Below are 11,755 nucleotides of genomic sequence, written 5' to 3'. Positions count from 1 at the left end.
GGGGTATTCTAAAACAGATGGACGGAGTAGATTTGTCATGACATCTCTGTGAGCCCCACGCAGCCTCAGGCACATGTATTTCTCTGTGTGAGGCTCACAGGCAATCCGCTTTCCTCAAGGACCTATGCAATTGGTGTGGTGGTAAATAAAATACAAGAGCGCCAGTCAAATCTTCAGCCGGTTTTGATGTTTTCCTACTCACTCAGTTAGATAACTGGGGTATACTTTGGCATGAAATCTGGACCGTCCAATTGGGGGAACAACCCAAAAACCTGATTCTACTTGATTTTCAGTCAAGCAGGATAGACTCTTAGATTCCATATTAATATATTAGTAAGGGACAAGGACCAATTACCTTCTTGACAGTGCTTCCTGGACAAACTGCCCCCTCTTTTTATTTTTATTCATGTCCACGCCCACACCTCTATATTTTTTAAATAAATAAATAAATTATTTAAAAAAAAAAAAAAAGAGTTCTGCACCCATACCTCCAAAGATACCTCCTGAATACCCCTTGCAAAATAAAAAAATAAAAATAAAAGCATGTTCAATTTTTCTCTAATTCCCATAGTGCCCTTACAGGCAGGCAGGCAAGACTAAGATAGTTAATAGTTCAACATTTTCGCCACACAGACGGTGTAGTTGTCAGGAAATCAATGACATTAAAAAATGATGGCCCAGATGTGGATGAGGCATTTCAAACAATTTGGCCCACTTATTACTTTATTTTAACCATTCATTTGATAGCCATCAAATGAATGGTTAGGATTGCTTGATTAGTGTGATTTGAAAGATATGCTTCATCAACAATTTGGTGGTTGATAGATTTACGTGAGGGACATGTATGAGAAGGATGAGTCAGCACTGTTCTAAAATGGTGGATATCTGTTACAGGAATCTAGCCCCTATGGGCTAAGTAGCATGTCAGATCAGTTTTGCTGACCAAGAGCCACGTGGATGGAATTTCTATGAGATCCACACCGTCCATTGATAAGCTGCCTCTGGCTCACCCTACAAACAAATAATCACAGCAAAACGCGGTTTTATCAAATAATGCCTCTGTGGACCGAAGTGCATTTTTTATATGAAAAAGTGGTAAATTGAAAATTCGTGGGGCTCATGTGATGTCTAAGCCGTCCAATAAATATAATCTGTGATGACATTTAAAATAATAAAAAATAAAAAAATTGACTGTTCTAAACATAAGGTGAGCCTCAACACTTTAAAAAAAAAAAAAAAAAAAAAAAAAACAGACCACTTCATGTCTGATCTATGGCTATTGTGGTTACCATGGGTGGGTTTATATGTTTGATGGGTTGGATGTCATGCAAGAGACGCGGATCCATGACTATTGGGCCACCGTGATGTATGTGTTTTATATCCATCTTGTCCATTTGTTTTGCCAGCTTATTTTATAGCAGCGCCTAAAAAATGAAGCAAATTCAAATCTCAGGTAGACCACCCTACAGGAAACAGTGGTGATTGAAGGCCAGCCGTTAAAAGCTTCTTAAGCGCCATAGAAGTTTTGGGTCAAGTTGATATTTGTATTTTCCCTTCATCTAATTTTGTGTGACCTTATAAATAGGCTGGGATGTCCGATAAACATTATGGTGGGCCCTAATAAGTTATTAACGGTGGGGATTCAATCACTACTATTTCTTATGATGTGGTCGAACTTATATTTGGATTGCTTTATTATTGGATTCATGCCTAAAGTTGAGCTGCCAAAATAGATAGACATCACGGAGATAATACAAATACAACACGGTGGGCCCCACAGTCACGGATCCGCTCCCCATGCACGGACGCAGTGAGAGCTACACCCACTATGAGCTGGCTAGAGAGGGACGGTCTTCGCAGGGGCTCTTTGGGACCCACCTTGATGTATGTATTTTATCCACGCCGTCCATCCATTTTGACAGATCATTTTTAGGGCATAAGCCCATGGACAAGGCAGATCTAAGTCTCAGGTGGACCACACCACAAGACACAAGAAACAGTGGGGATGAAAGTCTACCCTTAAAAACCTCTTGGGGCCATTGAAGTTTTGGATCAATCTTATATTTACCTTTTCCCTTCATCCATGTTTATCTGTCTCGTGAAAAGGAAAACATCGCGGTGGGCCCTACGAAGATTACAACGGTGGGGCATCATTGTCACCACTGCTTCCTATGGTGTGTTCCATTCAAGCCTTCAATCTACCTCTTTTTTGGGCTCATGCCCAAAAACGATCTGTCAAAATGGATGAACAGCATGGATAAAACACATACATCACGGTGGACCCCACAGAGCCCCTTCCAAGACCGTCGGTTTCTAGCTAGGTCAGGGTAGTGCCTGTACATACGTAAACCATGTGCCCAGGAATTTTATTTTATTTTACTTTATTACTTTTAAAAGAAAAAACAATCCATGAGGTTACTTTGGTTAACTTTCCCTCTTTCGTAGAATAATTCTTTTATTAGTGAATATGGCCTTCCTGAAGAATTTTTCCATAAAACTCATTAGGTTTTTTAGGGCCCACCATGGTGTTTATATGCCATCCAACCCATCAACCTGATTCTTGGTCCACGTCATCAACATAACGGTGCCTTCTTCAATGGATGGATTGGATCATGGACTCATCGTCCCACGCTGGCATACACGACCTTTATTGCACACGCGTGTGCAAGGGCAATTCACCCGCCATCTGTCAAAAGAAAAAGATAGATTTTCTTTGTCTGGTAAAATAGCATCTAGCCCCTGGCGTCATGGCAAAGAATCCTCCTTCCAACCTTATTGACGGTAGAGATGGAAATGAACGTCGTAGCAACGTTGAGACAGCGAGCGATTATTGTAGCCTTGTCTCTGGGGCCCACACGGTACTTATATTACATCCAAACCGCTCATCAGTTGTAACTGTTCTGGCTGTGCTCCATCTACGGTTGGATGAGTAACTTAGACAGTCTGGATTATCGTACAACCGAGTCATACTTACGATTTGAAGAATGTGCGAAACTAATATTGGAGTCGCACTATGTTGGATCCGAACAGTCTACAACACCCGTGTCAGCTCTGTGGGGCCCACCATGTTGTGTACATGGTAGTCACTCCATCCATCAGGTGCTCACCTCAATGCTGGATCTTTGGAATAAAAACAGCCAGATTTACACCTTAGGTGGACCACCCCACCAGAAATAGAGTTGGTTGAAATGCCAACCAGAGGCTTCTGCGCCGCGGGGGGGGGGGGTGGTGTGGAACCATGTTGTGCTTCTGTCATCAAACCCGTTAATCAGTGGCAACTCATCCGGATGGAGAGAAGATACAAATATCAGTCAGATCCAAAACTCAGACGGCCCAGATCATGTGAATTTACAGGTTTTAAGAGAAATTTTTACAATGTTTCCATTTGTGTGGCCCATTTATTGAGCTGATCTGTTGCATATAAGCGAGTACAAGGGTTCTCATTGGATGGACAGCGGAATTTAGATAGGCCCCATAAAGCTTGGGTGTTCTACGCGCTGCCTAAAATAGGTATTTATATGATAATCCACTAAAACTGTAGGGCATCAACATGATTCTCGACCGTTCAATTTCAACAGATATAGACCACATCAATTGAGGTTGGGATTGACATTTCTCGTGGAACATTGCCATCCATTTCTTCTATCCTCCTGCAATATAACGGCAAAACACGCTTAATATGTGTTTTGATGCCACACTTTTCATTTTCCATCAAATCTGCAAGTGACAACAAGATGTTCATACCGCCAGTCCCACCGTCCCCCACCTCTTTTTAAAGGATAGGCTTACCAAGGTATGGCTTAACTAACTTTCACATATCTTAGAATATGGGATTTTTTTTTTTCCAAAATCACACCCAGTCCATTGAATACTTATAGTAGGGGAAAAAATCATGTCTAATGTGTATGCCTCATGTACAATTTCTGTTGCGTATCAAGGGTCATATGCCAACAGAGTATCAAATAAGTCCCCTACCAATGTTTAGGGTTGAAGGGGTTGCCCTGCCAGCGGTATGTATAGAGTGAGGGCTCAGAAGCCCATACAGACCTACCTCCTACGTGGACTTCTATGCACAGCCACAGTTGCTACCTTGGCATGTCTTGCAGGCATCCAAGCCATTGAACCAGATACAGGGTTATTATCAATACATGACACTGGAAATAGTGGGGACCACGTTAGATGCGGCGCAGCCTAACAATTATACAGATAAAATTATGCACACCACTCGGGCCGGGGGCCTATCGGATAAAGAGAGAGACAGTTCGCAAGTCACGCAACAAGCCAAAATACATTACAAAATTCCAAACATCAAATTGAAATAGGCAAACTCCTCTGGTTCGCAAGTGGCTGCTGCGGCTTTATCTCCCATGAAGTCACCAGATGTTCCTCCTCGGGGAGGATGAACGGCAAGGATATCTCCCTTATCATCAAGTCCCCACAAAATGGGCATTCGCTGGCTATAGCATCATCCAGCTGCGACCGAATCTAGCAATCAGTTTAATTACATGTCAGTTCAGCTAGCAATTTGCAAATTTACAGGTCTAGGCAATTAAAAAAATAAAAAAACTTTGATACTCTGGCCGAGTGTTATGGACGATATACAAGACTTTAAAATTACATGTGGCATAAGTCAAACTAAACAGTCCAACTTATGGGTCCCAGTTAGATGTATCATGAAACATGAATTACTCTTATATGATTATCTGACTATCATTTTGTTGAACATTTATTGACCATTAAATATGAAAAATATCCAATGGTCTGCTTTTAAGAAACAAATTTCCATGAACCAAAGGTTAGGATCATTCAAACATCTTGGTTTCGGGTTTGTGACTTGGCGACAGCGGTTTCAACACTTTAGATGGTTTAATATGATGAGTTAATGTATGCCATGTGTGCAATTTCTAAGTGCATGCATGTCAAACATCATTTGCTGCTTTAGCATCATATATGTTCCACTTGCAAACCTTTTCAGCCTGGGATGCTGTGGTAATGGGTTCATCTTCTGCAGTGCCATTTGAATCTCTAGTTCCACGGATTCCCACTAAACTGAGCTGCTTCTGCAGGTCCAATATATACTCGGCCTACAACCATAATAGCATAAATCAATCAAACTAACTTATGCAGCTCTTGAATTTCAACCAAAAATATTCATCTGTGAGGATCCATAATTTTCTTAAATGGGAATTAAAAAAGGAGCATTTGGGTGGCACACATGTTTTTCCAAAATGGAAAACAATAAGGCACATTTTTTGAGAATCATGAGTTGCACCATCTGGATTACTCAAAATAACAAATCTGTTTTCAGTATGCATATCAAAAGATGGATGCAATCTTGTTTCTTCATGACAGATAGGACAAAAACTCAACTTCAGAAGCACATGCAGGACGTTGGAACTTACTTGAGTTCTATTTGTGCATCGTGTCACATGAGCAATCAGACAATGTGCATGAAAAGCATGCCCACATGGAAAGACATAAAAAGGCGCCATCGGCCCAACTGATATGTAACCCCTTCCCATCCGTTGTGCTCCTCCTGCCATTAAAATTTTGCGTCTACAACCCTGATATCCCAAAAGAAGGAAGATAAGTCAGAACCTACGCAAGAAAGTTGCAAGTCAGCCAACTCTTGTGGTGCCAAAGAAAACGCTGTCTTGCGAGAAACATTCACAAACTACGTAACAAGAATATATTTCCAAAACATATAAAATTAGGTAAGATGAAAGTTTTTTCAAGAATTGAGTAACTTGACCAAAACTCATTAGGGTTTTCATTTGTTCTCTTAAACAAGGCATGCAATACAAGTCTAATCTGGCAAATTACATAAAAATAAATAAATAAAATTACAGCATCGGTTCCACAGCTTGGATTAGACAGTCTAAATGGGGACCCGATAAGTCCATAAGATTTTAATTTCAGAAAATATATCACCTTCGAGACAAAACTAAATGGGCTTTAACCAGCCAGTAAAGCCCAATTGTCCAAAAGGTAAGTCCAAAACAAGAATTATCAGACACATCATAAAGAACAGTACCCCACACTCCTCGTCACGATCAACGACAGCATATCTTTGAGCAAGGGCACTGATATCGTTTCTTATGTTGTCTGCACCATGAGTCGCATCATTCATCTCCTGTTTCAGTTGCTCAATTTGCTTGTTGTAGTCCTCCAATGATGAGCAGATTGCTTCCTAGAAATATCGAAAGAAATTTATATGTAATGTGGCAGAATAATGGAATTCAAAAGTTCATAACCATGAGTTGAGTGTTAATAGGACACATAAACAATGGCATAGAGACTTATGTCATTTACAAGGGAAAGTTGAAAAGAGAGAAATTTGAGCAACATGCAGAAATTAGACTTCGTGTGTGTTTTTTTCTTTCTTTTTGCTTTTGTTTTAATAAGAAGAAGAATGAATGAATGAAAGCAACATAAAACAAATAACAAACACATTTACACAAAAGCAAGAGTGCATATAAGCTCATGGACCTGAATATCGGTATCGTATCGATCAATACGGTCGTATCATATCCGTATCAGCTGATACAAGCCGATACCTTCATAAAAGCCCAGTTTGAAATTTTCTTCTTCTTTTTTTTTCAAAATTTTACTCTTGTATCCTATTCTTCTTCTTTTTTCTTTTTCTTTTTTCATTTAAACCATGACAAAAGCTTAAAAAATCATTTTAGGCTAGATCAAGACCTATTTTGGGATCAAAACAAATGATTTGAATAATTCGACAAATTGAAGCAAAATGAACCATCATGAGAAAAATCAGAAAAAAGGGCAAACCTTCACTTTCTTTTTGATATTTTCATCTTCTTTTTTTTCTTCTCTTCTCCCCTTTTGTTTTTTTTTTTTTTTTTTTTTTTTTGTATTTCAATGTAATGAGCCCTAATTCACTACATCATGCTTGATTTGTGTTCAATTAGGGCCCATCTAGTTGACCTTCAACAAGTCAAACTGACAGACAAAATTCTCAAAGGAATGGTCCAATACACCATCATATGCATGTCCAATATACAAAAAGAAGAAGAAGAAGATAGGTTCTTGAATATCTTATTATTCTATTTCTTTAATTCTTTGGCTTTTTTCTTTTTCTTTTTTTTTTAAACTGATACAGGCCGATATGGTCCAATACAGACCAATATTGATACACGACGCCCGTATCGTATTTTTGGCTGGGCCGATATGGTCCAATATAGGACCGATATTGATACACGACGCCCGTAACATATTTTTGGCTGGGCCGATATGCCCTCCAATACTGATATTAAGAACCATGGTATAAGCACAGATGCACTCAATCAGGATGTAAAATCTTTGACTGCTGAAGTGCAAGCATGTTTGCATTTAAGTTCTGATCTAATGGGCATCATAAAGGACATGGACTTCACCATTGTGCCCCCAACAAACAAAACATTTAGAATATTCAGCATAAGGACTTCTGAGAAGCTAGTAATGATTGAAATATATTAGATACTTCCATCGCACCAAAACAGTTCCAAAGTTGCAAGAATCTTCATTTCATAATGAGGTGGTCAGTAGTAGTGTATGCTAGCAAAGGTTAATTATTTGACATTTTATTTTCACTAGCCACACCAACAAAAGGAAGTCTTTGAATGACAATATATGGGACAAATGCCAATTTAGTTCAACTAAAAGCGATGATATGAGCATTCCCAATGATGCAAGGGGAAGGCCCAAAAGGACGTGAGGGGTAGTAAGAAAGACATGATGACCTATGGTTTAACTGATGGTATGGTTCTTGATAACATGATTCGTGTAGTAGACCCCAATTAGTTGAGATCAATATTCATAGTATTGGTATCGTTACATGTATCTCTGGCTAGGATAAAGAAACATGTATCGATATCACCAATACCCGGAAATATATCGCGGACTGAGGGAAGCATTGGGGAAATGGTGGAATCAAATAATAAGTTTCAAAAGATGCTAAAACACACATATTTACATATTTAAGAATCAAATAATAGCCAAAAAGAAACATATTTGCATATTTAGGAATCAAATAATATTTTCCCTTTGATGAAGGCCCAAAAGCATGTACCATTGACTCTAGGAAACATTGGGTAAACATGGGAAAAATGGTGGATCCAACCATCCATACATACATCCATCCATCCATCCAACTATACATGCATGTATGCAAATATATACATACAAACACACATGTATGATCCATCCATCATCCAACCATCCATGTACGCATACATACATATATACAGATAAATACATATATACACGCATGATCCATCCATCCATGCATGCATACATATATACATCCATCCATCCATGCATACAAACATCCATCCATCCATGATCCATACATCCATCCATGCATGCACACATGCATACGTATATACACATACAAACATGCATTCATCATACAACCTTGCTCTCATAAAATTAAAAAAATAAAAAAAAAAAATTAATGGATTTTTTTAATAAATAGATTTTTAGCGAAATTGATGCATTGCGGATACATTGGCGATATTATTGAAATATCATTGATACGTTGGCGATACAAGGTCACCTAGGATTTTCACGGTCGGAAACATTGGCGATACATTGCCAATACTTGGAATTTCTGATGCTAACAATGTTAGCAGTATCTATGAGCTGGTGATACGAATAATATTGATGATATTATTGATAATATCGTCAATACTTTGGAACAATGGTTAGGATAAGGCTTAGAGGAGGAGGAGGAGGATGAGCAGAGACCAATATATAAAGATTTTAGATGAGCACAAGTATCAATGAGAATTATTGAACCAAGATATCAAAAGTGGAGAGATATAGAACAATGTTGCCCAAAACATCTAGGCAGAGTGGAAGAAATGGCAACTTGTCTCTGGAGTTTTATATGATCGTCATGTACCACTCAAACTAAGGATGGGTATAAGAACAGACATGCTTATGGGACAAAATGTTGGGCAATTAAGGAACAACATGTTCATAGGATGAGTGTAGCTGAAAAGAGGATGTTGAGAGATGGATGAGTAGCAAGACAAGGATAGAACTAGAGATGAATACATTCTAGAGAATTTAGGAGTAGCACCAATAGGTACTAAGATGAGGGAAAGTAGACTTAGATGGTTTGGTCACATGCAACAGAGACCAAGAACTGCAACGGAGACCAAGAACTGTGGTGGTTAGGAGTGAGTTGATGCAAGCTGAAGGCTCTAATAGAGCAAGGGGAAGGCCCAAAAGGACGTGGGTAGAGGTAGTAAGAAAAGACTTGATGACCTATGTTCTAACTGAAATTATGGCCCTTGATAGAGTGGAATAGTGGGAAAGGATTCATGTAGTTGATACCGATTAGTTGAGATAAGGCTTAGATGACGATGATGACAACGACAACAGGGATGATGAAAGGTATAAATGTGAAATTCCACTGGCCTAGATCGAATCCTCCATCCTCGGGGTTTGTTAAAGATTGTTTAGGAAAGGTTTCAGTATTGAATGAGGCAGGGATTCATGGAAACTTCAAGGTGTTATTTATTTATTTTCTAACTTCTCCAGCTTCTTGCATCATAGAATGTGATGCATCCAGGCCAATGTACAAGTGCAGAGAAGAAAAAGGTTCAAAAGTGGACCCCACATGCTGGCCAAATAAATATAAGGCGTCTGATTGACATGTGGATCCCACAAGATAAATTGGAGGGGCCAAAATAATGGTCCAATTGAACTGTTGGGCCCACAGACCCAATCAGAAGATCATATAGATGAATCGATAGGACATTGGAACCACTAGTCCAATCAAGTCCAATCAAGCAGTCCTTTAGCAGGTTTAGACAAACCTTTAAGGTCTAGAAGATCCGTGCTAAGCATTTCTAGATTCTTCATTTTTAGTTTCCTATACTAACTCAAAACTTGTTTAGCAAGTGAAGTCATGGTTAGTTAAGGGTAAGAATGGGAATTCTCATTTTACAAAGGATGTATATAGACAATCAGGCAAGAACCATTCTTATGATTTATTTTATTGCAATAAAGTCCTCTTTTGGAGCTTCTTATTATAGTTCTTGCCTAGAAGAGTGATTCTTCTTGATTTTCCTAGTAGAGTATCTTATTTTTCTTTTTGAATGGCAAATAGATTTTTATTGAGGAGCCAAAAGGCTCCACAAGCCAAACAAAAATGGTCATTGGAAGGGTATATTAGTGAGGTCTCCTTGGATATTGGCAAACATAGTTGAAGAGGTTTTGGAAGTGTCTTTTTCTTTCTTTTCACTCATGAAACTATCAAAGGCACTATGGAAGTTGGCAAATTTGAAAAGAGACGGGTCAATAGAGATTCGATTACAGTGGGGAATCACTACCCCATTAACTGTTCTTATGTTGAATTAGTTTAGTTGTTTTATCCTTCTCTTTGAAGCACCTCCATTGATGGGGGAAAAAGGAATAGAAGAATGCATAGGTCAGAAGAATATCATTGAGGTATTTGATGATGAAAAATGATCTCCAAACAAAGAAAGTGATCACAATTATAACAATACAAACACAGACTAGTCCATTACCTACCACATATGTTACTAAGGACATCTTATCATGTCAGGAACAAAATTAGCATGATATTGTACATTATAGTGCACAAAATCTCAGTCTATATAATCTTACTTTGAAATCATCGATGAGGGAAAAGTCTGGAAAGAATGGTAAAATATCCTCGATCTTTAGGAGTCCATCAGTTTCCTTCAGAAACGCTATTGCCTTTCGTATGTTCTCTCTTTTAGCTCCCTTCTCTTGCTCAATTACGTGCTTCGCAACCATAAGCCACAGCTTTTTCCGCAAGTCCTCATCATCCTCAACCTTGTCTGCTTCTGCCATAGCAAGCTCTGGATCTACCTAGTTGATCAAATGGCAAACGGAAGTTCATGTAAGCACCATATGAAGGCTTCTAGACAACTGAATATATGCAAATCAATGTTAAAAATTTTTAATTCAAAAATAAAATAAAATGAAACATATGGCAACAAAACTATCCTTTGAAACTATGATTATGCAAGTGAAAATTTGAAATGCCAAGGAAAGCAAACTTAGCAATTATCTTTCAATCGTGTAACCACAGTAGCGATTGAAGTAAAATAGCAATGGCCTTTTGGTAATGGAACCACGACATCAAGCCAATTAAAATGGCTACTTTCTCTTCTTTCCAAGGTTATTTTCTCAATCTGCAAATTAAGATACCAGCCACTTTGCTAACATGGATAACTGTGAAACGATGTGATCACTTGGGAATCCAGAACAAGATGAAAGGCAAGACCTTTTAGCTGTCAAAAAAGAAGAAGAAGAGAGATAACCGAACCATGTGTGTAAAGCTCAATTTTTTCATAATGGCTGTTACAACCCCATAATGCATAACGGTTACCACCATTACTGTTATGTAAACTTTTTGGAATACCTTGCCAGAAACAAGTAACTGGTAAAGAAAACGATAACACTGACCTGTATATAGAACATATATTGATAGTTCTTACCTGTAATGCAAGAGCAACGGCCTCTTCATGCATAGACATCATGCTGTAGATGTGGACACAAGCTCGCATTCTTTTCTCCTTTAGGCATAGTCGCAACGCATATTTGGGATCATAAAAGAAATCAGGGCCATTTGTTCGCCCTTTACCAAACTTGCATTGTAGAAAACGTAGAAGTGCACTATCATCCTCCTGATCAATATCTCGCAAGACAAGCACCGTAAAATACCTGTAAGCACCAAAGTGTTTTTGTGTAT

The 11,755-nt window shown here is 38.6% G+C and overlaps 1 protein-coding gene across 3 annotated transcripts in view; it reads right to left on the bottom strand.

Moving 5' to 3' along the window:
* Positions 1 to 4,161: 4,161 nt before the first annotated feature.
* The window catches only part of LOC131236746 (vacuolar sorting protein 18), a 38,180-nt gene continuing 30,586 nt past the window's right edge, over positions 4,162 to 11,755 (bottom strand). For 2 of the 3 annotated variants that reach the window (XM_058234157.1, XM_058234151.1), the window contains exons 19-24: positions 11,502 to 11,690; positions 10,642 to 10,869; positions 6,035 to 6,190; positions 5,403 to 5,564; positions 4,968 to 5,084; positions 4,162 to 4,485 (exon numbers count right to left, since the gene is read on the bottom strand). In XM_058234157.1, the coding sequence (XP_058090140.1) occupies positions 4,309 to 4,485; positions 4,968 to 5,084; positions 5,403 to 5,564; positions 6,035 to 6,190; positions 10,642 to 10,869; positions 11,502 to 11,690 (1,029 nt within the window). In that variant the 3' untranslated portion in view covers positions 4,162 to 4,308. The remainder of the gene's footprint in view (positions 4,486 to 4,967; positions 5,085 to 5,402; positions 5,565 to 6,034; positions 6,191 to 10,641; positions 10,870 to 11,501; positions 11,691 to 11,755) is intronic. The other variant, XM_058234166.1, reaches the window with a different exon arrangement.

Source organism: Magnolia sinica, chromosome 1, assembly GCF_029962835.1.
Source record: "Magnolia sinica isolate HGM2019 chromosome 1, MsV1, whole genome shotgun sequence".
In the NCBI taxonomy this organism is placed as follows: domain Eukaryota; kingdom Viridiplantae; phylum Streptophyta; class Magnoliopsida; order Magnoliales; family Magnoliaceae; genus Magnolia; species Magnolia sinica.
This window is presented reverse-complemented; position numbering and strand designations above follow the sequence as displayed.